Below are 27,982 nucleotides of genomic sequence, written 5' to 3'. Positions count from 1 at the left end.
TGGTACCGGGAGCGGGCGCGGCCCCTCCCGCCGTACCGGGCAGGGCGGCCCCGGCAGTGGTACCGGGAGCGGGCGCGGCCCCTCCCGCCGTACCGGGCAGGGCGGCCCCGGCAGTGGTACCGGGAGCGGGCGCGGCCCCTCCCGCCGTGCCGTTTAGCGCGCCCCGTCAGCCCCTCCGCCGCGCCTGCGCCAGGCGCTGCGCACGCGCGCTGTGCGCGGCCGGTTCCGGGCGCAGCGGGCGGAGGCGGCGCGGCCGTGCCGGAGGCGCAGCGGGCTGGCCCAGCCCGGCCCGACCGAGGTGAGGGGCGGCGGGAGCGATCCGCGGCGTCAGGACGGCAGCGAAGGAGAGGCAGCTGCCGGTGCTGCCCTGTGTGAGGGGGTGTTGTTTCTTGTGCGTTTTTGTTAAAATCTGGTCGCTGTGAAACTTTTGCGTGTGTGTGCAGGTTTCTCACGCTGGCTTGATAGGAACACCGATTTGAATCGAGAGTCCTTAAAAAGGAGCCAAAGGCTCGGAGGCCACAGATGGGAAGTGTGGTCTCAGAGCTCTCCGCGATCATTTTCTGTTACGTGGCTTAACTTAATTTGGCGGAATTTCTTCTGGAGAAGTGGAGCAGATCCGAAGGTGTAGTGTCGTGACAGCCTCTCTTTTTTTCACTTGAATTAGCAATGCTTGTCCCTCTTAGCATTAGGATGCTTTGTTAGATTTGCGTGGCAAGGATGTGGTAGCGGAAGGGTTGCAGGGGTGGCCTCTGTGAGAAGCTGCCAGAGCCTTTCCTCATGTCTGACAGAGCCAGTGCCAGCCGGCTCCAAATGGACCGGACACGGGCCAGGGCCACGCCCGTCAGTGGCGGTGGCAGCACCTCGGGGACAAGTTTAAGAAGGTGAAAAACCTACACAACAGCAGCCCAAGGAGATAAGTGAGAACATGAGAGGAACAGTCTTGCAGACACCAAGGTGCAGAAGGAACCAGAGGAGATGCTCCAGGTTGTAGAGCAGAGATTGCTTTGCAGCCCATGGTGAAGACAGTGGTAAAGTAGCGTGTGTGTGTTGCAGCCCATGGAGATCCATGGCGAAGCAGGTATCTACCTGGAGAACCCCATGCTGGACTAGTTGGATGGCCAAAGGAGGCTGTGACTCCATGGAGAGGATCTCATGCTGGAGCACGCTCCTGAAAGTGGGACCATGGAGACAGGAACCCATACTGAAATAGGTTTTGTGGCAAGACTTAGGACCCACACTTGAGCACAGTTGTTCCTGAACAACTGTACCCTATAAAAGGGACCCAGGCTTGAGCAGTTCATGAAGAACTGCAGACTGTGGTTGAGACCCCGTGCTGGAGCTGGGAAAAGTATGACTTGTACCTCATTTCCTGATCCTCTACTCCATTCAGGGGGAAGAGGTAGAGAAATTGGTTGTGAGTGAAGCTGACCCAAGAAGGAAGGGAAAGGTGGGGGGAAACGTGTTTCTAGATTTTTTTTTTCCTTATTATTTCTTACTGTTCTACTCAGATTTCATTGGTAAAAATAAATTTGTTTGGCCTGAGTCAGTTTTCTCCATAACAGTAATTGCTGAGTGATCTTCCTGTCATTATATCATAAGCCCTTAATCATATTTTTGCACCTTTTTTAGTGAAGGGGCAGTGATGGATCAACCTTGTGGCCATCTTGCAGAAAGTGAAGCTCAAGACTACACTGATGCTTATCACTTACATTGACTATATTAGGAGAACAAACCAAGGTTACTTTCTAATACCTTGTTTCTTTCTTTATCTTGCATGTCTATGTGTGTGTGTGTTCAGTGGGTTTTTTGGGGTGGATGGTTTTTTATGTGTGTGGTTGATGATGTAGCATAGAATGTTCTGAAGTGGAAGGGATCCACAATCATAGAATCATGGAAGTTTGAAAAGACTTTCAAGATCATCAAGTCCAGCATTTAACTGAAAACCCCTGTGTCAGCTTAACAGTAGCCCAGTGTGCCACATCCAGTCATTTTTTAATCCCACTTCCAGGGATGTGATTCTACCATTTCCATCCTTGTGAGTTTGTAGTACTTCACTGGACTTGGTAGAGAAGAAGATTCAGATCAATTTTGATGGAAGGATTGGACTAGATGAGCTCTGGAAATCGTTATTCTTAAACTGTCTGATTCTGTGATTCTTACTAGGAATAATACACGTGGGTATGGATTTGCCAAGGAACAATTATGCCTGACCCACATGACTGCCTTTAATAAAGAACAGTTGGATTTGCCATCAAGTGGAGGGATAGGTGTCATTAACTCCTCTTGAACAAGCCTTTCAACACTGTCTCCCACTCTGTTCCTGTGTCAAAGGTAGGATATGTGCCTGCTGGCAGGGCTGTGCTCTGCATGGACTAGAGGAACAGGTGATGGGAACCTCAGGAATTTCAGCAATGACAAATACCCTGTCTTGGCTCACCCCTTACAGGATGAGCTGGGGAGCAGTTCCGTGGGGTGGCTGGCAGGCATTGCCCTGGGATGTGTGACAGAGCTCTGTTAGGGTGAGATTTGTCTGGCTCTGGTGAGCACTGCTTAGATCTCATATTGACATGTCCAGTTCTGGATCCTTGTGTAGGGAGAGATAGTGACCATAAAGACTGAATTCAGCCGAGATCTCTGAGATAATGGGGCTGTGGGGAGAGGCTGTGGTTTCTAGGACAGTTCAGCGGGGAGGAGGAACAGCTGAACAGTGGTACCCAGGAGCAGCCCTGGCACTGATGGGAGGGGGTGAAAGAAAGCACAGGCAGGTGCTTCATAGGAGTTCATGGCAAAAAGGGCTAAAGACTAGAGATGGAGAGAAAGCATTTGTTGATCACAACAGTTCAGTAAAGTGGTGCCTTCCCTGATCTTGAGGGGTTTTCAAGGCCAAACTGGGGCAAAGAACTTCTTTGAACGGGAGGTTGAACTTTTGCCATCTTTGATTATCCATGTATCTTGTAAACTTTACAGGCATTCCATATGCATACACAGTTGCCTTTGCTAAGGGTGAATGTTGAAGACTGAGAAACTGTTTATGTGTTATTTAAATTCATTTAATTGCACTGATATAGCTGTTGCATTGTAAGTATCCTGTAGATGTTTAGTTTAGATTGATACAAATTTGGGATTTGTGCAAGGGCAATGGACTTCCAGTCCGTCTGAAATAAGCTGATTTATGCTTACATTGAAGGAATGTTCTGTGCTTGTAATGATCCTCTAGTAGTTTTTTCTTTTAATGTGGTGAAAAAAAATTACCTGATGAGAGATACAATATAATTCCAGTGTGTTCATGTCAAAACTGCCCAGGAAGGAACCTTACCTCATTTTGCTGTTTGCTGGATAGAAATGAGGGTCCTTGGGTTTATATATACAAATAGGCTGATGCATCTAGATCCAATGATGTTATTAGCCATTCTCAACAGATCTAGGTGTGTCTGGAATTGTTTGTTGTAGTGATCTTTTTCTTTTTTTTTTTTTTTTTTTTTTAGTAAAAAGCAAGATATCAGCTCTAGTTCAATGTGTATTGATTTAATGGACATCTATTGTCTCAAAATGCCATTATGTCTATTCTAATACTGTACAAACCCATACCAGCATCAGTGTTGGTTTTTTTCTCCTGCACTTTCAGGCATGTAATCCACAAGTATATGGGAATTATACCATTAACTGCGAGGAATTTGTATTCACTGATCTATTAAAGTAACTATTAATTTTGAGTTTTTGTGCCACAAATGGTATTTCTTGTGGCACATGCTGCATTGCTTGTATCAAGGCTTTAATTCCATCTTTTTTCAAATCAGTGGCAAGACCCCAAATGCATCACACTGATAGTATGTCTTGGAATTTGAGTATTTTGCGTGTATATATTTCCTCAGTGCTTATTGCAAAGGATTACACTTAGGTTTTCCACAAGTGCTTTTTTGGCTTTTTAAGGAAGTGGGTTTGTAGTAAATTGAAATATTTGAGTATTTGCAGTGGCCATCAGTTTCATTGATGTATGTGAACAACTGACTTCTAATTTCTCTTTAGCATTGGTTCATTTGTGCTTGTTGCACATTCCAACTTACAGAGAAGGTTTTCATTTCAAATGTTCCAGCCCCTATCTACAGTTATTACCATTTGCAGTCTCATAGGTCGGTCTTTTTTTTTTGCATGAAATGATGGAAAGTTTGTGGATAATTTTGTGTTTTAAATCATGTTTGTGAGACTGTGAACACTCCTTTTGAGCTGTCTCATTTTCAAGTCAATGAAATATACTTAAAATTCTCTCAAGAATACATGCTCTCCGAGTACACATACACTGTTCCATATGGAATGGTATATTTGTTGCAGCTTTAAGAAATGTCTGTAACACATTCTTGGTGCAGGACCAGGGAGTATTCAGCATTTCTTAGGTTCAAGCCCAAAAGGCGAGGTGATATGGTGAACTTCAGAGGGGGAAGAAAATACTTTAATGCTTGTATCTCTTAAACCAGATATACAACATCAACCAGCAGGATGGGGGGGAGGTGGTGTAGAAAATGGCATGCTCTTCTTCCTTGTCCTAAGCATATTTTTTTAATCTCTTGCAGAGTGAAATTTAGTGTCATATGACAGAGCCAAAATGTTGGATGACATCAAAAAGCGATTTGAATTTCCTAATGCAGTTGTTCAGTCACAGGTAATTTTTAAAAAGCATTAAAACAAATCAAGTTGTCTGTGGAAATGTTTGTTCCAACAGCTGCTGTTATCTGCCTATCTGTTTGGGTTTTTTTTCCTAAGTCAGAAAACCAGAGAAACAGAGTATTCTTAAATCGCAATCAAATCCTGATTGCCCTCTTTGTGTAATCGAAACATAGGACATAATTGCTCATCACTGTAAAATCTCTTCAGGAAAATCAGAAAATTTCTATGACTGTAGGGTTGGAGTGTGGCCAAGTGATTTTTGGTGACGTTGTGTTCTCAAGAGAAGTCAGAAATTACCATTATTACCAGTATGAAGTATTACTTTGCAGTACTTCATGGAACTGCTCTGTTTATTTCTTGGTGATAAGAACTGATGAACTACTGCTGTCTTGTCTGTCATCAATTGATAACAGTATGCAGCTCAGCTCAGCCCCCTTTATTTTCTGGTCCATGCATTAGCTCCTTGTCATTTTCACCTGAAATTATCATGTACTAAAAATGTTTCTCATAGTATATTTAATAGACAGGAAGGAGTGGTAATAATAATAAGTCTCTGATTAAAACATGTACCCTCTTTGCTTTGGCCATTTCTCATTTCAGTATTAAAAATATATCTGTAAGTTCATTGCTAATTTCCCTGTTTTCTTCCTCATCCTGTTTTGAATCTAGGATTAAATATGTGCCCATTAGTTTGATGAAATAAGTTGATCGGAATGCAGTCTGTGTGAGCTGGTGCCTCTCTTGCCTCTTAATTTCAGTCAGTTTGCCTTGGTTAAACAGTAACTAGGTTTAAAGGAGAAATGCACAAGTCCACTTGTCATCAACTTGGCATTTGGGAGAGAAAGTCATGTCCCTGAAAGCTGGAGATCATTCAAGGTCTAGCGAAGTGTCTTGCACTGCAGATGAGTTTATATCATTACTAGCATTAATGAGTAGGACTCAGCATCTTTGATGCAGTTAATTTTTCTTTAGTGCAGAATATCCCCGTGGTACACTGTTGTATTGCTTAAATGTCTTGTCTCATTACTACAGCTGCACATCATTAAGGTCTACTAATGTGCTTTGGTTGATTTTTTTCCCATGCTTTGGCTGTTTTGATAGTTTCCACCTGTATTTTGTGAACCCTGGAAAGCAGTCTGTGATCTTAAAACTGTAATCAGGTCAGGATTCAACTTCATAAGAGTTGTCTTCTCTTTCTGGGAACAACCAAGATATCTGCTCTGCAGAATGTATAGTCTACACACGATCAGAAAAGTGAGGAACTTGAGCACAGATTTGTAGGTCATAAAGTTTTGCTGCTTAATTAAGTTCTAGAAATGCACGAAGCTAATCGACATTTTGACTTTTCCGTATTGCTAGGTCATTGCAAAAGCTGTTTCTATTGATAAGTCCCTTTTCCTGTGTAAGGGAAGTGACTTAAGGATTCTATGATTAAGTGTGAATTAACTTCTGAAGGTCCTTTTAAACAGGAAAAAGAAAAGATAATGTGGGCTTCCCTTGGTAAAGGCACTGAAAGATCTGTCTGGGGAGTGCACTGTGTCTCTTACAATGGGTTAGTTGCAGACAGAGGTAGATGGCTGACTTGACCCCAATTCCTCCTTCTGTTTCCTCAGGAGTAAGATTTCCAAATAACCTTTCTTTTTGAGTAAAATGTGTTAAAGTACATATCCTTACCTGTGGAAAGCATAGTCCTTGTAGTCTAGGAGTGTTTAAGGTGCTGTCTTTCCAAGAAATTTAAGCTCCTATTTCAGTTTGTTAAGACACGTTAGTACATAAAGGAATCTCAAAGCATTGAAAATAATCTGTTCCTCTCTTTTTATGCACTAACCAAAATGAAATGCTAATTTCAATTTTTATTCTTTTCTGGTCTAGTTTATTTTTTCCAGAAGTAATGATCTGTCATTAGCAGAGAAGAGTAGATGCAGCAGCTGTTCTGGGTGCATTGGTAGTCCGCAACATTTTTGCACTGTTACTGTGAAAACACGTCTTTCTGTCTTTCACAAAAATGGATTTTATGTGTAACAGTATCAATAATTATGAAACAAGACAAATTAGAGATGAATCAGAAGACAAAAGCCTAGGTTGAAAACCGCCTGATGCCTTTGAGTGTGTTTTGGTTTACGTTTAGATTTTGAAAGACAGTTTGAGGAAATCAGACTTCTACTAAAATAGAGTCTTCACCTCAAAAGAATAAACCTAGGCTGTTGTGGGGGACAGAAGGTTTTTGTTTTGAAGACCTTTACTATTCAAAACTTGTTAATGATTTCTGCCATGGAGTAGCTTAATGAGGAATAATGTTAATGTCAAATACCCTGTTTAAAGTAAATTAAATATTTCTGGCAGTAGCTGTGATAAGGGGATATGCTTAAGGCAAAACTTGTGATTCAAAAATTTGGCCAAGTTGCTTAGATGTGCTGTGTTCTGCTTCTTCTCTTGCTTCTGCTTCCCTATGTAGTACAGGATTTAGTGATTACTTTAGTGCTTTTAAGGACATGGAGATCTGTCAAGCAGTAGAGGTATAAAGTTTATTGCAGTTGTTGCATTAAAATATCTGCAATTCCTAAATACCTATGTACCTGTAAAAAGAGGTCTTTGGACTTACGTGGAGCCCTGTGGAAGTTTGTTTCTTTTGTGCCTTAGCATAACAATACAAGTGAGTAAAATTACAATATGGAAATTTTTCACCCTAAATATTTCACCTTCAATATCCACAAGCTTGGTGTTCAATCATAATAAAATGATCATATGCAACATAATTTTAAAGACTTCTTAATGGTGGATTTTAAAATCATGCAATTTTTATTTTTTATTGCTTCTTTTAAATTTATTTCTTTTAATGCATCTGTGTGTGTTCTTTGTTTTTTTTCACTTTAGGCAGTGGGCCATCTGATTGCTGCAGTACTGAAAGAAAAAGTTTCTTCAAAGAAGATCAGGCAGGCTTCTGACCAGGTCTCTGGCATTTTTTCATTTTTGCCTCTTCTCTCATCTTTATGTGATTATTCTATGTGGGTTTTTTAGGTTTTCCCATTCTTCACTGTGTAATTTTAATACAATTCTAGAAGTTAAATAAGGTTGTTATCAATATGTATTTGGGCATACAGAAACAGATAAACTCTGGCATCAGAAGGGCAGTTTTCCTTCCGTTACAGCACTTAATGGCAGAAGCCTTAAACCTGAAGAATACCTATATCTAGCTATGTTCAGTTTAAGAAAGTAATTTAGTTATGTTACTGAGAGTGAAATACAACTCTTGAGTTGGAAATTTGTTTACACTGCTATAAAAATTTCAAGAAGTGTGACATTTCACATACTTCATGTCTCCATGTCTGTCACTCCAGGAGCACTGCAGCCACCATTTAATCAGACTGCTACCAACACCCTGACTGACAGGGTGTCAGGTTGTATTCTGACTCTGCCAGTGTTTTGGGTTTTTGTATTACTATTTTTTTATTTTATTTTTCCTATTCAGCTCCTAAAGAACTGTTATTCCTATTCCTATATCTTTGCCTGAGAGCTCCTTAATTTCAAAATTATAATAATTTGAAGGGAGGGAGTTTACATTTACCATTTCAAGAGAGACTTCTGCCTTCCTTAGCAGGCACTTGTCTTTCAAACCAATACAATGCATTGGTGTTGTATTTCATATCAGCTAACTAGAGCTTGTATTTCTTCAGGAGAGAGCAGGATGTAAAGGCATAGTTTGCATTTTAAACTAGTCAAGCTCACTTAAGTGCATGTCTTGTTAACACAGAGGTATATGAAATGTTGGCAGTTGCAAGTGTCACAGCAAATGGGAAAGGTGTTAGTTAGGATTTGCTCCTCTAGTTTTTCTGCCTAGAAGCTGACATGTCCAGAAATGAACAGAAATTGATCTGTGGATTTTATTCCATGGTCTGGGGACTGCACCCTGACAAACCCAGACCTGGAAATTGCTAAATTTTGGTGTGAGGGAGTATTGGAGGTGTGTAATTTATCTAACAGAAGCTCTTTCACAGTCCTGATCATAATCATGTTCCCAAATTATGTTCTGTTTTGAGCTACAAGCTGATATTTTCCCCTTAATGCTGCTCATATGAAGAGATTAAACTGGAATACAGTAACAGCTTCTAAAATGCTAGGAAGCAGAAGATTGTGCTGTTTAGAAATTGCAGACTCCCTTTATGTAAGTGCATTTTGCGTGTTGGTTGTTTTACCACCTTCCTTGTTCTCCAGTTGGAAGCCACAAAGCAAATGAATCTGTGAATACTAATTTACCATGGAAATCAGCTGCAGTTTTGATAGCTATTGCCAAATCTTCATGCTTACTAGCATGTGTTTAGAAAAGATTACTTACCTTTGGATAGCCCTTTGTACCCCTGCCTTTGGCTATCTGTGCTACACCTTGGTGTAGGCAGAGCTTTTCCTGGCAGTTTCTGAGTTGTCTTCAATCGCATTCTTATTTCTTAAATCAGGAAACTGATGATAACCTGCCTGTGGGTGCCCTGTCCCTGAATGTGTTCAAGGTCAGGTTGGATGGGGACCTGGGCAATCTGACAGTGAGTAGCATCCCTGCCCATGTCTCAGAGCTGGAACTAGGTGGTCTTTCAAGTCACTTCCAACACAGACCATTCCATGATTCTGTCTGCATAGGCACAGCTGAAAAATTCATCAGCATTACCTTTTTGTCAGAAACAGTAAGTGTTATGCTCTATCATGGGTCTAGACAGCCGAGGGCAAGAAAGGGAGCTGTCTCTGCAAAGACTTTTCTCAGGAATAAAATCTGTGCCTCAGCTTGTGCTCTGTACCTCTTGTGCTGTCTAAGGCTTCAGGAGAAGCGGTTGAGCTGTTTTTTATTTACAAGTGTGTTTGAAATGAAATGAATATGAGTCTTTGTGGGCCTTCTCATTATTTGTGGTCCATGCTTTTGCCTTCAGACCCCTGCTCTGAACCTGCTTTGGGAGAAGTGCTGCAGTGAGAATGTGGCCTTGCGAACAGCCTGCTGTGAGGGCTTGGTGGCACTTGTGGTGGAGAAACATGCTGAGCTTGACTACGTCCTTCATGGAGCTCTGAACCTAATTCCCTCAGCAAGGTAGTGTTTGGTTGCTTAATTTCTGTCTGCTGGTTATCAGTCATTGCTTCTCCCTTACAAATGCAGAGGAAGAGGTGAAGTTCTGTGTATTTTTAGATACACCATGGCATTAGGGACTGCTACTGCCCTGCCACTCTGCTGAAGGATGTTGCTTTCACCTTTGCTATGTGGCAGTGTGGACCTGACATAACAACTCTTGGAGTATTCTGTGGATGTAAGCTGAAATTGTAGTTCAGGCTAGTGGTCTGAGCTTTGAACTGTGGAACCTCAGAAATTAATGAACTGCTTATCTTTGTTGCCCTGTCATAGAAAGGGGAAAGAAAATGGCAGTGACTTCCATTGTGGAGGAGTATGTTGTGGTTTAACGCCAGGCAGCAGCCAAGCCTTACACAGCTTGCTCATCCCACCAGTAGGATTAGGGAGAGGGTAAAAGGTGGAAAACTTGTGGGCTGAAGTGAGGAAAGTTTAAGAGGGAGAGTGAAAGCTGTCCACACAAGCAAATCAAAACAAGGAATTAATTCTCTGCTTCCCATGGGCATGGCATGATGGGCAGCCATGTTCAAGAGAGCAGGACCCCATCACAATTAATGGTGACTTGGGAAAACAGCTGCCATCAATCCAGACACCCCCTTTTCTTTCCCTCAGTTTTATTTACTGAGCATGATGTCATATGGTCTGGAATGTCTCTTGGTTGGTTGGGATCACCCATCTTGGCTCTGTCTTCTCCCAACCTACTAAACACTACCAACTTCCTCCCCAGTGTGGCAACAGAGAAGGCCTTGGCAGTGTGTAAACCCTGCTCAGCAATAACAAAAACACCTCTATATTATCACCCCTGTGTTCAGCACAAATCTAAAACACAGCTCTATACCAACCATTGTGAAGAGAATTAAGCCTATCCCAGCCAAAACCAACACAGAGGGAAATTATTTCATCAGTCTGTCAAAAAACTGGTTGCTCACATAAAGTCACCATAAGAATGTGTGTTTGGATTAGAAATGCTGCAGTTTGTTTTCTTGTCTGCTGAGGAAGAAATCACTTTAGTTTGAAGCTACTTCCTCCTACACAATTCTGAAAATTGAATGCTTACATCTTTTAAGAGTCTTTTGACCTAGACTGCCTGTCCAACATACTAAGAAAATACGGTGAGGGAGGGAGGCACTGTGCATAACATTTAGAAACAGGAAGTCAAATGATGATTAGGGAGAGATTTCAATTCAAATTTACCAACCTTATTAAATTCCCTTTTGACTGCTAAGTGGATTTCTGCACCAAGCTGTGTAATTCTCTTGCTGGAGGCTGGTAGAGTTGTTTGTAGCCAAACTAGCTATTTAAAGCTACGTATGTGATACATTATGCTGGGGGACTCAGCAGAGAGGTTGCAAGAATCCTGCTATTCAAGACATGTCCTTCATCCCTTCTCACCTTCACATAATCAAGTTTTGCACTAAGGTTTCTTGTATTCAGTCGGAACCAAAGGTGAACTTAGGTTTGAGTAAACTAGTGAAATGCTTAAAAATTTTTTCTGACCTCATTACTTGCTTGCTTATAGCTAATATCTTGCTGTGCTGATGCTAATTTTGTGCTGGGTTTGCTATAAATTACTGCTGTTTCCTAGAAGAGGTTTTGTAAATACATTTTTATTATATGTGTAATCTCTGGAAACCTCTGTCCTCCAAATGATGAAATTTTGGGGTTAAGGGAGGAGTCTATATAAGTATAACGAGTAAGTAAAAGTACCTGTGCTAAGACTGTCAGAATCTCAGTCCTGTGGCATAAGGTGGAGTAGAAGTTTTATTAGCTGTGATGCCAGCATGATTTTTTACCTTTTCTTTTTATATACCTGCTGTATATTCTCAGTATTCTTAGTATACAGGGTTGAAATTCTTTAATGTGGTGTCTTAGCTTAAGTCCTAGTATTCTACAAGGCCAGAAAACCGAACATGCCGAAGGCCTCACAGCTGGGGGAAGCCTTAGGTTATCTTGAAAAACCAAGGCCATTTCTAGAACATATTTTGTGAACTAGGCTCAAGCCCATATAGAGGCGTATACATTAGATTAGGGAGATGTCATTTAAGCTTCTTTTTGGGGAATCTTTGTCAAATATGCTAATTTGCAAGGTCTGTAAAATTGTATACACGCATTTCAGTGTAATCCACCTTGACAAATTGTTGCACCTAAGGATTCTTATTAAATTCTGAGATAAAAAGCCTTTTGTCCTGTAGGGTTGTCTACCTCATAATTCTAGGACCAGGGACAAGGCAGCAGCTGTGGCTTGCAGACTAAGAAATTTGACTTTTCTGTTTTACTGAGGGTTTGTTACAGTATCAACATTTTATAAGGTTATGAATATTAATACAGCTTTGTACTTTAGGGAAAAAAAATGCAAAAGGGGATGTTTAGTATTAAGTTGACCTTAAAAACAAATTCCAGAGTTACATATTGTAGGGACCATGATCTTCCCCATATCTACACTATTTGAAAATTTAATTTTTTTTTTCACGTGTGAAAACAACACGACTGATTGCTATAATAAGTGCTGGCAAATTACATAGTAACCTTTTACATATTTTTGGCTTCTTTCCCACTGCCACTCCTCCTCCCCCACACTGCTACAATTCAAACCACATACACTAGGATTGCAAAGCAGGGTTTATGTTGCCTAGCCGCAGAAGTCTGTGGTTTAAAATGTCTGTAGCCTCAGGAGCTTATTAAACTGACAATTTCAGATTGCCTCTTTTCAATGCTACTACTATTTTTTTGCCTTGTCTTAGAATTGTGATCTGCAGTCCATCATGATGTTCCCTGCCAATTTTCATCTGCGTGGCTTTGCAGTGCTTGATACACAGAAAAGTTGCTAAAACAAAAATTAGCAGCCAGTGGCAGCTAGCAGAAAGGTATTTGCAACCACTGAGCACTTTCAGTGCTGAATGGAGTTAGGTGTATATTTTGTTGGCAAAGACTATTCACATTGTGTTATTGCTTTTCTTTTGTTGCACTGGATTTTGCAGCTAAGTGCACCTGCTGGATTATATTTTGTCAGGTCTATCAAATTATGTGCACAAGAAAAGACATTTTGTTTTGGCAGAGATTGGGATCTCATACTTGTGTGGTTCACAATACCTTCTCATTATATATATTATTGTACTGGCTCTTAAATGTTTCCTTGGATGCTGTAAGAGTTTAAACTTCATGGAATATCATATTTACATGCATGTTTGTGTGTTTATGCATATATAGGAAATATGTTTACATATGTAGATACATACATGTGTATTTTCACATGTTCTTAGGATAGGTTTTCAGCATTCTGATAAGATGATGATGGGAAAACACTGCCTGTGTTCAGTAATGAACAAGGATCTACTGAAAAACCTGTGAAACAAATAATTATTGTAATCTTAAAGGAGCTGTTCTGTGTATATGCATGTTTTCAGAATGTTTTTATTACTGAGCATCTGTGCCTGTAGGAGATGGGAATTGGGATGCGAATCCTTGCAATATGACATGCCTTTGTGTTGCTTATGTTCAGGAGGTGAGTGCAAAGCCTAAAACATCTCTCTACTTCCTGTTTGGGAATTAGGATCAGAAATACAGAATTTTCAGAACAGGAAAGACTGTTTTCTTGTCAAGTGTTTTATGGTTTGTTTTTTTTCTCCTTGCTGCAATTACCCATTTGAAGCCGGGAAATGCACTTGCAAATCCCCATTTCAGTGGCTTTTTCTAGCAGTGATGAATCTAAAAGGTTGTTATATCTATCCCTCCCCTACACCTATCCAGAAATCTCTTTCTTCCAGTGTGTTTTAGGTTGACTATATTGGGATTTAGAAGACTGCAGCACATCTGCTTGTTAGCTGCTTTGCAGCAGAGTTCAGTCAAATCTCAATGTCTTCTTGTATTGTCAGATTTCAGTATGTTGAGAGCCGAGTGTCACAACAGCTAGTCATTTTAGAGATTACAAGCTGCCACAGTCCCACATTTTATAAGTGGTCTGTATTTGAAAGGAGAGAAAAACAAGCATATTCTATCCCTTTTGATCTGGGTCAATGCTTTCCATCACAGAAGACAGAATATAGTATTTTGCCTGCATCTGAACTATAGAAGTAAGCATTTAAGGTGAGGAGATCCACTGTGGAACTCTCTAGATGTTCCTTGGCATGCCATACCACCTTATGGACGAGTTTGTCTGCAGGTGGTGAAAAGTATGGTAAAGGTTTGACAGTTACAAGTGCTACTTTCCTTGTATTCTCATTCTTGTAATATATGGTAGAAGCAACCTGTCAAAAGTTTTAATTGATGCATTAATATTCTCTTTATTGTTTTGCTGATTATGTGAAAAGGAAAACAAAGACACATAAATGCACAGTTTGCCCGGAACTGTGTGGACATGTGTTAAGAGGTCTTTAAGTAGAGCTCCAGGTCTCAAGTGTCAGTTTTGTTCCTTCTCTTACGTACAAATCAATTAACATAGCTGCATACTTGACAGTAACTCAGTTCTTTTTGTCAACAGGAACGTGCACGGTTTAGTAAAAACTATTTGCAAGTTAATACAAATTCAAGCTATTCAGCTGGGAAAAGATGGACCTGAATCTGTTTGGAGTCTATATGGAATCAGGTTAGTTTTGCATTCCTTTACTTAGAAACATTAATAGCTGTCTGATTTCCAGAAAAAAAAAAAAAAAGGAAATTATGTTAATATGAATTTCAATCTTATTCTTTTTTATGTGTTTTGCTTTGTTCACACTGGTACACAGAGGTTGTGGAATCTCTGTCCTTGGAGATAACAGAACCTGATTGTATGTAATACTGGTTGCCATTACTAGCTGACTGCTTGAGCATGTGAGTTGGACTGGATGATCTGAGTAGGTCCCTTTCAACCTAAATGATGATCTGATTCTGTGATTTTTAATTTTTTTTTGGTTGAGTTTTAAGGAGTTTTTTAGTGCAAGGATAAGATTGCTGCCATAAGCTTGAAAGGAGCAATGGCAGTGAGCCTTTGGGAGTGGGTCAATGGGAGGCAAGACAGGGGAGAAAACAAGTATTAGTACTTGTTCAAATACTGGATGATTTCTAATATTTCTTTTAATCACTATTTTATTTTAAGGCCATGAATTATTTTAAGGCTTTTAAGGCTTCCTTCTCACTTGTTTTTCCTGCTTTATTCTTATTATAAAAGTCAAGTTCCTGAATGTCTTTGTAGTTATGGTGATTGACATGTAAAAATAAAATACTTAAAGATGCATGTAAAGCTACTTATCTAAAGGTTCTTGTCATGCAATCAGAGACTTTTGAAGAGGACATCTAGTGGCTTCATCCATCTCTTGTGAAGCCATGAGTCAGTACTGATGGTAAAAGTCTCTATTGTGTCTTTTCTGGAGAACAGAAAAGCTTGGTAGATGTCATGAATGTTTTTCAAGTTACTTTTTATACAGTTAACAGGTATCACTGTAGGAGGCTGTAGCTATAATGGTTTAAGGATATAAAGTGCATTATTTGAGAGACAGGGATCATGTCTTTAATTGAGCAAAATTAAATAGCAAAGAAAGGCTAAGCAAGGTTTAGAGAGCTGGATGTGTTTGCATTCCTGAAATCCTGCATGCCTTTTTTTTGTGGCTACATCAGCTCCCTGTACAAAATCCCTACTTGTATAGAGAAGTTTTAAATTAAAAGGCAGGTAATGAGCACAGAATTCTTTTGGAACCTTTTTTAAAATCTGGTAGAAGAAGCTAAGTAACTAAATTCAGCTTTTGCATGAAAAAGAAAGTGGTGGGATATGGCTGGAATAAAGTCTCTGCCCGATGTGGCAAAGAAAAGTTGTTACATTTTTTTCTAACTCACTAAAAGAGAAATTACTGGTAACATACAGTGAAGGTGAAATTTGGTAATTTGGAATTGTATAAAGTAAAGTAATAGAGAACTGAAGATAAGAAGCAGACTTTTATTTAGCCAATATGCATTTTGTTTTCCCTTTTGGTTACATTTAACATTAATGAAGAGAAATTATTGCTTGACATAGGGTCAGAGTCCTGAGATTTTGAAACCTGACTTCTTTTTAGTATACACAACAACCTATCTTTTCATTGTTGTGTAACATTTTTGTGGTTGTGTTCCATGAAATGCCATTAAAACCTGATTTTTTGTAAGAAATAAAAGAAAGTATACAGTAGCTCACCAACAGTAATCTCCCATTACAATGTTCATATATTATGCTGTCAGCTGTGCAAAAGTATTTCATATGGAAATCATCAATGAAGAATCAAAATGCAACAGTACATTCTCAAGTGGTTTGCTATTGTCACCAGTATTACAGGGTAATAAATAAATGTGGTTTAGGCCAGTGTTAATTCTGGTCAATAGAATTAGTTTCATAATAGAGCTTCTTGGGATTACATAATATCATGATCAGTTCCTGAAAAGAAATAGAAGAAAATTAATGTCTTGCAGATTTGTGCATTTAATTAGATAGTGTTTTTCTGGGATGAAGTTAGCTGCAGCCAGAACAGTGTTGATAACACACCAGTGTTTTGGCCTCTGCTGAGCAGTGCTATCCCTCCAGCCCATTGCCATCCCTCAAAAGGCCAGTAAGGAAGGGATGGTCAAGACTTTGGGAGGGGATGTAGCTAGGATAGCTTACCCAATCTAACGAAAGGGATATTTCATACCATATAACACTGTGCTCAGGAGTAAACACTAAGAGGAAGAAGCCAGAAGTGGATTCATTATTAAGGTGTTTGTCTTCCAAAGCAACTACTATGCATGCTGAAGCCCTACTGCACAGAAAGTGGCTACACATTGCCTGCTGATGGAAAGTGAAGAATATTTTTTTTTGTTTTCCTTGATTTCTTTTCTGGACTTTGCTTTTCTTTAGTAAACTGCCTTTATCTTGACCCAGGAAGGGCTCCTGTTAGCAGATGGTTTAAGATACACATGTACAAAAAATTGGATATTACTTTTTTTCTGAAGGCTATTAGCCTACTTTTTATGAACAGGTATTTTATTGTTTTCTTAATGATTCATCATGCATGATTTTACTGTTTAAATGTTATAGAGAGCTCCTACTTTTCTCAATTCAGGATTCAGAGCAGGTAGCAAAATGCTTTAAAAATGTATAATTGATGGAGTAAAATGCTGTTCCTGAAGGGACCAGCTTTCTGAAAGGACCAGGGTCACATCTGCATACCCAGAAAGGTATGTTGACTGCAGACATTGTTTCCTCATAGAGAAAAAGAAGTCTGTCACTGAATTTGTCATTTAAATCAGATTGGAGCTCACTTCTGTTCAGAGATGTAACAAAAAAGTTCAGATGACCTAAAAGTTTAAAACAATGTATGTTTCATTGTTATGCCTCACAAAGATTTATCTTTGTTTGCCTGGACATTTCCATATTATGAGTGGGTAACTGCTATGTTTGCTTGTGTTTTGCTTTATCTTGAACCCACTAACAGTATATTAGGATAGTGGTGCTGTAATGTCATTTAAAGATGCTTGTTTTACAGTGCTGTTCTAGCAATTCTTAAGATGGTGTTGGCAGTAACTTGCATCTACATGCCTCATTTTTCTTAATGCTAATAGCATTATCAATTGGAACATTTTTGGTTTGTACTTTTTGGTATTCATTATTAATCACTGTTCATTGTGGAGCTTAGCTGACTTCTATTGTTATCCAGTTCAGTGCAGTATTAGTAGTTTCAGAACATACAAGATCTGTAATAAAAGGTTTGCTTTTTTTCTAGGTAGTAAAACCATTTTAACTTGAAATTTGATGTGTCAGGTGCTGACTTTAGGAAGGTTCCCCTTGGTTTGGTGTCATTGCAGCATTTAAATGATGACTGGAGACATATTCTCTTGATTAGGAAATGTAGTTAATTTTTAAAATATGACAAAGTTATTGAAATAAGAAGCTGCTCTAACCCTATGTGTCTTTACAAGGACTGTGTACTTTCAAGATCCTGGCATTGCATGTGGACAGTATTTCTAGCTTACTGCCTGTTAAGGATCCAGTTTTTGATGTTGCTGGATTCAGGTGCTAGACAAGCAACAACTTTTTTGCCTCTTGCATGCTCTCATGTTTGGAAAGCTGCAATGAAGTAATAACCTTAACTTTTCTAGTCTTTGTGCGCAGATTGTAAAAGACTCATAACTTTAGTAAAATATTTACAGAATCTAGGATGGTGGACATATGAAGAATATTTATGTAAGTTGACAATTTTTTGAGAAATGAATGTGAGAAGTGACAGGCTTCTAGCTCCAAATATGAGGGCCAGAACTGTAATACGCATCATTTGTGTTATTAGTAGATTGAATCTGTTTTCTGAACATGTTTCAGTTAGTCCATAGTGTCAGCCAGCTTTCTGAAAGAAATTTTGTCTTCAGTTTATTTATTTGCCTGAAAATAAACATGTCTTAATAAGAAAAATTATTTAATGAGCAGAGGGGGAGCCAGTATAAGAAAAAACACCCTCTGTTTTTAGCTGTGTTGTAACCACATAGCAAGGAAAATGAATGTCATTAGGTATGTAAATACTCTGCAACCAGCTTTCACAATTTGGTGGGCCTTTCATTCAACTGATGGCTATGTAATTCTTTGATTACCTTCACAACAGTTGGTTGCCCAGGACTCAAAAAATGCTAGTTTTAGAATGTAAAAAAAAAGCATAATGAGGACCGCCTCTTTTAGTTTAAGGATATGTTTGTTAGGTGATGCTTTTTCATAAGTAATGGCTTACTAGGCATAGCATAACTCTAAACATTTCTTGTTGTAGCAGGTAAATATTACCTCTTTAGCTTAGCTAAGGGAAGCATTAATGTACCATCACATTATGCATTTCAAATTTGCCATGTAACAAGAAAAATTGAATTTTTATTATTTTATGGTGTTCTTTCAGATCTCATTTGCTTCACCTGGAGCTGAGTTGCTTAAGATAAAGTGCATTTTGTGTTGCAGTGTTGCTGGATATGAGTCTAAGTGAATGTTGTCTTCTCTGATAAAACTGGCTTTTTGCTTCTCAGAAATTTTTACAACAATGATAATAAGTGAAATACTATTGTGAATTCTTCTTAAAAGGCATATCTGACTGTCACTCATGTAGTGTCTGAAACAGAGGCAGTGTCTCTTGAGATATACCACTTCAAGGGGTGGCTCTCAAATAATCTGCTGCCATGTAGGTAAAACTCCCTGAAGGTCTCTCTGGTGTGTAGCACAGATTTGTTGGATCTATGAGCTGGAAAGGTGGTTACCCAAGCTGAAGATGGTGGTTTGTAGCAGATTTATGCTGTCTTTCTCTGTTTGCCTTTCCATTCATAGTGTAGAATGGTTTGAGTTGGAAGGGTCCCTAAAGATCACCTAGTTGCAGCGCCCCAGTCCCGAGACAGAGACATCTTCCACTGAACCATATTGCTTAAAGGCGCTTCCTGCCGGTCCTTGACCTCTAGGGATGCGGCATCCAGAACTCTGGGCAGTAAGTTACTCTAGTTAAATGACTTTGGTTTTTAACAGAACAAATTATGTACTTCAGGTTTTCTTCCCTCCCAGATTTTCCTCCACCTGGAGGAAATTTTAATCTTGTTCCAGAACTTTTGAGAAAATATCCTCTTTTGGCAGTGTAGTAATCTTAGCAAAGCTGATAAAGGGAGTTGGTAAAAGGAGGAAGCTAAATTGGCTACTTCTACAGCCACACTTATTTTGAAGATAGTTGTTTTGCATACTTCCTCTCTGTGTTATAGATATAAATGTGATTTCTTTATCTTTCAGGAGCACTCCTCATCCGTTAATCACTGTCCTAGAAAACAGACCTGATTGCTGGCCAGTTCTTCTACAGCAGATAACAGTATTTTTCCATCAGTGTCCAGAGAGGTAAATGAATGAAAAATTTTTAAAAGCCTAGCACATGTAGACAGCTGAATCATATCTCAGTAACTGTTTTGTTGAAGGCAAACAAGCTGTAAGAATTCTGTCTTTTGTGAAAGATATTTGCAAAATGTAATTATACCATTTCATATTTAAAATAATAATATATATAATAATTATTAATTAATTAAATACTGGTATAATCCATCAAAAATCAACTTGATAGCTTTTTATCAACTATATAGATAAATTTCATATGGGTATAGAATAACTGGTGCAAAATTGATAGCATATTTGGTTTTTTTTTTTTAAATAAGCAATTTGGCTTATCAGCTTTGTCAGAATTGTGACTGCTTTGTCATAAAAAGTGAATATAATACAACTGTAACTCATCTATACAAAATGATGGAATGATGAAGCAAAAGTGAAGATGATTAAATGTCACAGAAAGGATGAGGTCTTGAAAAACAATATATGCCTTCTGATAGAAAAAGACAGAAGAAAATCAGTGGCACAGCCTTATTATAAAGCATCATTAAAAAGACCAAATACCCAAGAGCCCAAGACCAAATACCCAATACTCAGCCATTTTTTTAATGCTTTCCGCTAAGGAACTTGTCCAATAAAGCTTCAGTGTAAGATAGTGAATCTGACATTCTCAAAGAGAACTGTTTTCACTGATTTTACACCTACATGTGCACTTTTCAGATAAAAATATCTTTTTTCTCCTGTTTTCTGAATGACTAATAACAGAGTAATAGTGCAAAGAAGTTGGCTTCTCTGTTCTGTTGCTCTTTGTAAAGAAACAAGTTAATTAATCTTTTAAATTTCTGGTGGGTTTAGATTGCATAATCTGACAGTAAGACTTTCAGGCAAAGTATGCTTTGCTCAATTTAATTGATCCAAGTATTTTTCAAATGCTGTTAATTCTTTCACTCAGCTGATAAATCTGGGACTCACATAGAGTCCTGTAAGGTATATAAATGAGGAGGTGAACTGTGGATTTTTTGCTGGTGGCTTCTTTTGAATTAAAGCAGGAGGTTTTCTTAGTGAAAAGGAAAATGTGTGATGCTTCTCTTCGTGCTGTTTTTTCAAGGTCTTTGTGCATAATGTGCTAGACTGACAATATGGAATCATAGAATAATTTAGGTTTGGAAATGCCCTTCAGAATATGGAGTTCAGCCCTTAACCTGATGCTGTCAAGTCCACCACTAAACAGTATCCCTAAATGGGATGTAAATAAGTTATATTGATGACCTTTTACTGAATTCTTTCTACAGTTTTGCCTCAAGACTGGATCTTGTTTAGAAGTGAGTTTTGATTTCCTGTTGATGTGTTTGATGGTAGGAAGGCTCTGCAGAGGGATTTGGACAGGCTGGATCTATGGGCTGAGGCCAGTGGTGTGAGCAGGGTATGAGGTATGAGGTTCAACCTCGAATGCCAGGTCCTGCACTGTGGTCACATCAATTCCATGGAGTGCTACAGACTGAGGAAAGAATGACTGGAAAACTGCACTAAGGAAAAGGACCTGAGGGTGGTGGTTGACATCAGCTGAACATATGCCAGCGTGTGCCAAGGTGTCCAAGAAGGCCAGTAGCATCCTGGTTTGGATCAGAAATAGTGTGCAGGTAGCAGGTAGAGGACTAGGAAAGTGCCCATGTACTTGGCACTGGTAAGGCTGTGCCTCAAACCCTTTGTCCATTCTGGACCCCTCGTGACAAGAAGGACATGGAAGTGCTGGAGCATGTCCAGAGTAGGACAATGGAGCTGGCAAAGGATCTGGAGCACAAATCTGATGAGGAGCAGCTGAGGGAGCTGGAGGTGTTTAGCCGAGAGGAAAGGAGACTAAGTGGTGACTTTATGGCTTTCTGCCTAAAAGGAGGCTGTAGACAGGTGGGGGTCATCCTGTTCTCACAAGTAATAAGTGACAGTATGAGAGTAAATAGGCTTAAGTTGCATCAAGGGAGGTTTAGATTGGCCATTAGGAAAAATTCCATCATGGGCTTGTCAAGCGTTTTAACAGTCTGCTCAGGAAGGTGGTGGAGTCACCATCCCTGAAAGTATCCAAAAAGACCTGTAGATGTGGCATTTGAGGACATGTTTTAGCAGTGGGCTTGGCAGTGCTGGTTGGACTTGGGTCTAAACAATTCTGTGATTCTATATTTGTTACTGTATTGACCATCAGCTTTATTTGATTGTTTTAATAATGTCAAGGACAGCTTATATGCCTAATATGGTCAAGCCAAAAGGTTTGTTCTGTGATGATATTTTACTGGGAAGCCATGTTGGTTAAAACATTTTCTGTTTCACGTAATTGTATTAAGACCATTCTGCAAAACCTGATAAGCAAAGGATGGCTCCTTTTTACAGAAACTATGTTTTATGTGTTTTGAAAAGATATTTCTGAGTAGTCTTGTCCAAATACTTCTTCAGAATGGCTTATTAGTCTGTCATGACATTCAGCAAGGAAAGTCACCTTCTTGAATTGATGAGGAGAATAAAATTAGGAGTGTTATAACCTGGAGGTCCATATTGAGTCTTTTAAAAATTGCATTTTAAAGTATGGTTACTGTATTGGGTCTCATGACAGTATTTAGTTGTGGTAAGTCCAAGTTTTTTTTGTGAGATTTAATAATGTCCTTCTCAACACCTTTCTGTTAATTGGTCTTATGAATGTTTGCAGGTAATGTCACATTACTTGGGTTTTCTACTTGTTGTGCTTTCTGTAGAAAGCATTCATGGCAAACTTATTTCTGAACTGCAGGGCAGAGAGTTCATGTGTTGGCATAATGGCTTCATTTCTAAGATACCTGTATTGTGAACCATGCCAGTTACGGGAATATGCTGAACTGCGAATGGGTTTACTTAAGATCTTACTGCAGCCTCATGGGCCAAAGCACAAAGAAGCACCCTCCATGCTGGAATGTGAAATTCTTCAACTTCTATGTGATTTGATTCCACACTTGCAGGTACAGTTGTTTCCTGACCCTACCTTTTACAAACAGATATTATCAAAACATCAGTAGTACTATTATTGTCTTTCAAGTATGTGAATATAGCATTCTTTTCCAATTTCTGTAGATCTTATTTATTGATATTATATACATCTAACAAATTGTCTATTTCTGGTAGAAGATAAAACTTTATCTGTTCAAATCTGGAACACTGTTAAGATGGATATTGTAACACATTTACCATAATTACTTCCATCTAGTTGCCTCAGTAAACATACAGTAAACTTAGGAAAACAGTCATGAGAAAATTTGGTTAAATGGCAAGATATTTGTTAAAAACATACAATTTCAACTTAAAATGTATAATATTAAAATTAAATAAACTATGGGAAGTATTATCTAAGTACTTCTAGATATTCCTTCTTTGAAATTAGTGGATCTCAACACAAAATTTAGTCTTTCTGGAATATGTTGAAGGTTTTGAATGTTTTTTAAGTTGCACAGTGATATATGATAGGAGCTAGGGATTTAATCTTATGGGCCACCTTGGTTGCAGGAATACAATGTTGGTTAAATGAAAAAGCTCTGCTTTTCCTTATGCTTTACTGTGATATCAGTTAAGCTTTTTTTTTTGTTTTCCTTCTTCTTTTGATATTAGGACAACAGCTTCAGCTGTATTCAGCCAAACACAAGGTGCTTTGTCCTTATTGCTATGGAGAGAGGGTTCATTAATACAAAAATGTAAAGCTAAGAAGGCTTCTTAAAATGATAATTAGTAGCATCTTTCTCCTATGGCATTTTACTAGAAAACTCTTCTTTGTACTCACAGCTACTTTTCACAATTTTTTGGAAAACATATAGCTTGTGTTATTACATACATATTTATCTTGGTTATTCTAGTCACAAGAGAGATTTCTGATTTTGTCTTGATTTTACCTGAGCTTCAGTATAACATTGTGTCTTGAATGTATGAATGCTTCAGACTTGAAAACATTTAGACATAAAAATGGCACTGAATAAAACTTATAAATTTAGTTATAACCTTTCTTTCCTTCTTACATGTTGGCATTTCTTGTTTTTTTAAACAAGAAATCAGTTACATGTTTTCAAACTCATATTAATACTTGAACATTTTTATCTTGCCTGAGATAGAACTTTCACAATGGAAGGTACTTCCTTCAAGAAGCCTGTTTGATGGACTGTTTTATAACCTGTCAAATCCATCCTGTTCTTTTTCAGAACGTCAGGTTGTTCTTATCCTTTCATTTTAGCATACCTTAATTTAATCCTCTGTGTAATATAAATGCTGGAATGTTTCCCTGTCATTTTGTCTGACAATGTTAACCAAGCTGTCAGAAGTACAGTTCTTCACCTGTAGATTTTTCTGTTGATCAGTTCAGAGACATGAGGTTTCTGATTATAGCAGATTAGTTACAGAACAAAAAGGGAATAAAAATTAGGGTGCTGTGCTTAATGCTGGCTCCAGAGTTTGGATTGGAACAGTGTGTTTGTCTAGAAGAAGACTTTTCAAGACCAGAAAACACTGTCATCCAATATGTGGGGACTTGGAGACAACCTGCTTCTTGAAACTTCTTTAGCTGGCTTTCAAATATGGAGATACTGCTTTTGAGTATCACACTTCAGCTTTTAGTTTTTGTGGTAGTTAGATTGCATGGTGTTAAAATAGAGTAGCACCACTGCCTTTCTCTTTTGAGACAAATGTTAAAATCTTGGTTATATTACAAAGGAAATATTGTAGAGCCAGATGTTTCTGTTTTAAGATTATTTACCTGCTTGATGAAATCCCCTCACACTTTTTTGTGTTGTTATGAGAACCCCAAGTGCTGAATTAGTTGCTGTTGCTTTTGAGTAAAAAGCAATTTTTCTCAACAGCTATCAATAAACATTTTAATTCTTTCACACGTTTCTCATTTTACTTCAAAATATCAAATAGAAGTTCATAAGTTGGATAAGGGATTCCTGGCATTAGTTTATAAAGATGTTTCTTCAAAGATTTAGTAATATATGCAATAGAAACATAGCAGAACTAATAGAGATAATTCTAAGTTCTACGTAGATAGGGAAGGGCAACTAAATTGTCATGTGTTTTGGCTTTCTTTTGTTTTAACCACTTCTCTGCAGATTAAAGACTTACTGCAAGTTACAGAAGCCTTGTTTTTCCTACAAGAGCTGTTCCTCAGCCTACTACGCTATCCTTTGTTTTGGAAAGTTCAGTTATCCCAGCTTAGTCTGCAACTGTTATGCTTCTGTGAAGTGTGCTTAAATGTAACAGGAGAGTGCTCATCTTTGATCTCCCTAATTGAGGACAACTTTGAGTTCCTAAAGGAGGTAAGAGTATATGGTAAAAATGTAAAATACTTATATTAAAGATTGTCATGTTTAAGACAGTAGAGACACACATGACATTCACCTGCAGGTGACCAGGGTTGATATCAAAAGTTTCTAATTTTTTTCCCTGTTTCGATACCTTCTGAAGGTAAAAACTTAACTGGTTCTGTATATATCAATTAGTCTCAGTATGAAAATTTGTTTAAAGCAAGTTACAGCAGTTTGGACAAAAAAACAAAATGTTCTAATTACTTGGTTAAAATACTATTTCCACACAGTTAAATTCTTCATGCTCTGTCACTGCATGTGCACTCACTATTGTTCATGAAGATAATCTTGCAAAGTTTTGGTAGTTTCCTATGTGTCCTGTTTAATGTCATGGAGAAACAAAGAAGACTTGGAACTTTCTTCTTTTTTCCTCTTAGGTATTTCCAGTGGACCAGTGTATAATTGGGCTAGCACTTCTGCTGCTACAAACTCCAGAAAGTCAGCAAAAATCTGTCTTGAGTCTAGGTAAAGCTCTTAAAACTATTAAAACTGTGTCTTTGTTTTTTCATATCTATGAAATAAGCACAGCATTCCCCTGGAGCTGGATTGGGTGCGGAAAGGGGGTTTCTTTATAGGCAGAATGCCTCCTGAATTTTAAAAGTAATGGCAGTAAAAATAAATTTTCGTGCTACACAGACTTTTCCTATTGATATTACTGTATTTTAAGCTCCCTATTGTCTTGGAGTTTTATCAGCTTCATTTTTGAGCCATTGGGATATTCTTAGCTGATGTTCATGCACCCTGAATGGTTCCTTATTACAAGTGTTGAGAGCAGGTGTGGTAATCATGGCCATGTTTAGCCGTGCGTTTGACTTAGCAGTTTGGATTAGTGTAGTTATTCTAGTAAAAACAAAGGCCTGTGCTACATTCAAGTTTTTAGTATTTTTTGCTGCCATCAGGTACTTTGCTATAAACAACAGAAATGTGTGTCTCTCTAAATGAAAAGTGACAAAAAAATCTTTTACCCTTTATATACACATACAGTATATACTTTGCTCAAGAAGTGTTTCCTAGAAGTGAATGTGTCATACCTAAGGTACGAATGTTCATTCATTTTTTTTCCTTTTGACCTTTGTTTTTTTTTTTCCAACTTGTCTTAAATAGCCTACAAACTCCTTTCATGTTCAGAAACCCAGGACATTTCAACCACAGCCCTTACTTTGGTGATGCCTGTTCTACAGATCTTATCATCTACAGCAGTTGGAGACTGCCTATCAGGGGATGTTTCTGAAATTACCAGACAGCAGCTGGCTGTAAATCTTTTGGGAATATTGAAGGAGAAAAGTGTGAAGGACAAAGAGGAATTGGTAAAGTGATGAAGTTTCTTTCCTTTTTTGGGGGCAGGCAGGGGAAGCATTTAAAAATTCTTCTGCATGAAGCCTATCTGCTTGAGAAAGACTCTGCATGTGAACTTCTTTGTGTGATACATTGAATGGGAATGCTTGAAAATATGTGTAGTCCATAAAACAAAAGTAGTGGTGGAGTCAAAATTTGTTTGCTGGATATTGATTTTATTCAGCTAATGAGATTCTTTTTTTACTTAAAGAGACCGTATAGATTGAAGGATTCACCTGTATTATTAGGCAAGTAACAGGACTTAGAAATCAGTGTGATGTATATTTACACCATTTCTTTCAGACTTGTTTATTCTCCACATCTCTTTATCCTTACTGCTGTATGTGACTGTTATCTACCATTCTTTCTATCTTGGCTGAAGAGAATTACAGAGCACCTAAGTGTTAGTTAGCAAATTTTGGCTCATTAATCTGAATATTTTTGTATGTTCTGTTTGGGTTATTTTTGGGTTTTAGTTATTTACTTATGTCTCACTTCTTTGCCATGTATTCATTTATCCCCACTGTTCGAAGAACAGGTGACAGCAAATATCTTTGATCAAGATGTGTCTAGTACTGGGCTAGCTAAACTCCCTGACTTTACAGCCCTGTTTTGTGTAGAGAGGGTGTGATGTGGCAAGTTGGGGCCAGATATAGTGCCATTTCTGAGTCCTGCCTTGTCTCCTTGGCCTGGAGTCTCCCACCTACTTCATCTTCTGTTTCTCCAAATCTGAAAAGGCAAGCCCATTTGTGCTTCTAATAAAAAACCCTTTTTTTTAAGTTCACAAAACCTTACACTTCATAGTCTGCTCTGAAAGAATAGACAGTGGCATGGCAGCAGTTACAGCTCACTTTCTTCTAATGGGAAAGTCTGGGTACTGGCCTGTACAGATGTTAGTTTCAGTGGAACATCTTCACAGCGTGTCAGTCCTCTGTGCTCTGTGTCACTCATTCACGTTTTGTTTTCTGTTGTGTTTTAGAACCTATTTGAATTTCTTGTCATAAGACTACTGTGTTACTGTACAACAGTATTGCAGTGCATTGTGTTATACTGGCTTCCTGTATCAAGACTTGGTTTTACTAATTCTGGTATTCTCTTTGCTTCAGAAAAGCATGTGGAAGTTTTTCTGTTAAGCGTTTAAATAACTTTTGATGATGAACTTTTTCTGTTAGCCATGTTACAACTGAAAACAGTTGTCTTTGCTGAGAATTCTCTGACAGTCTCTTCACTTGTGTCTCACTGATCCTTGCAGAGTTCATAGCAAGTATATGGCAGATCTTTGGTAATTCATGGTTCTCAATGCAAATGGGAAGATAATAATTTTGCTCGAACATTGTTTGTAATAATTACGCCAATAACTTTTGGTTCTCAACTAAAAGATTGAAATTGCAGACTCTCTTTAATGGTCCCATAGTTACAGTCAATTTGTATTGTAGGACCGTATCAATAGTAAGAGAATAAAATCTTAATTGAATTATCTTTAGACTTCCTTCATATTGGAAATAGACAAGAGAAGAAGTAGCAAAAAGAAAACAAATACTATCTCCACAGTGAAAAAGCTTTGAGCAAACATATAGGAGAGCAAACATGGTTAAGTTATGGTATATTTTCATAAAATCACAGAACAGCCAAGGCAGCAAGATCATCTGGTCTAGCCTTTCATAGGAAAGGGAGCCTAGATGAGATTATATAGTATCCTATCCAATCACATGTAAACAT

General features: G+C 38.4%; 1 protein-coding gene across 2 annotated transcripts in view; it reads left to right on the top strand.

Annotated features, from left to right (window-relative positions):
* The first annotated feature begins 215 nt into the window (after positions 1-215).
* The window catches only part of FOCAD (focadhesin), a 91,562-nt gene continuing 63,795 nt past the window's right edge, over positions 216-27,982 (top strand). The window contains exons 1-11 of one of the 2 annotated variants that reach the window (XM_056513722.1): positions 228-298; positions 1,630-1,737; positions 4,569-4,657; positions 7,537-7,611; positions 9,576-9,730; positions 14,241-14,345; positions 19,482-19,583; positions 22,342-22,546; positions 24,674-24,880; positions 25,306-25,393; positions 26,033-26,235. In XM_056513722.1, coding sequence (XP_056369697.1) covers positions 4,601-4,657; positions 7,537-7,611; positions 9,576-9,730; positions 14,241-14,345; positions 19,482-19,583; positions 22,342-22,546; positions 24,674-24,880; positions 25,306-25,393; positions 26,033-26,235 — 1,197 coding nt within the window. In that variant the 5' untranslated portion in view covers positions 228-298; positions 1,630-1,737; positions 4,569-4,600. Of the gene's footprint in view, positions 299-1,629; positions 1,738-4,568; positions 4,658-7,536; positions 7,612-9,575; positions 9,731-14,240; positions 14,346-19,481; positions 19,584-22,341; positions 22,547-24,673; positions 24,881-25,305; positions 25,394-26,032; positions 26,236-27,982 lie in introns of both variants that reach the window. The other variant, XM_056513723.1, reaches the window with a different exon arrangement.

This window comes from Oenanthe melanoleuca, chromosome Z (assembly GCF_029582105.1).
Source record: "Oenanthe melanoleuca isolate GR-GAL-2019-014 chromosome Z, OMel1.0, whole genome shotgun sequence".
Lineage (NCBI taxonomy): Eukaryota > Metazoa > Chordata > Aves > Passeriformes > Muscicapidae > Oenanthe > Oenanthe melanoleuca.
Note: the sequence above shows the minus strand (reverse complement) of the source record. Positions and strands in the feature narration are given on the sequence as shown.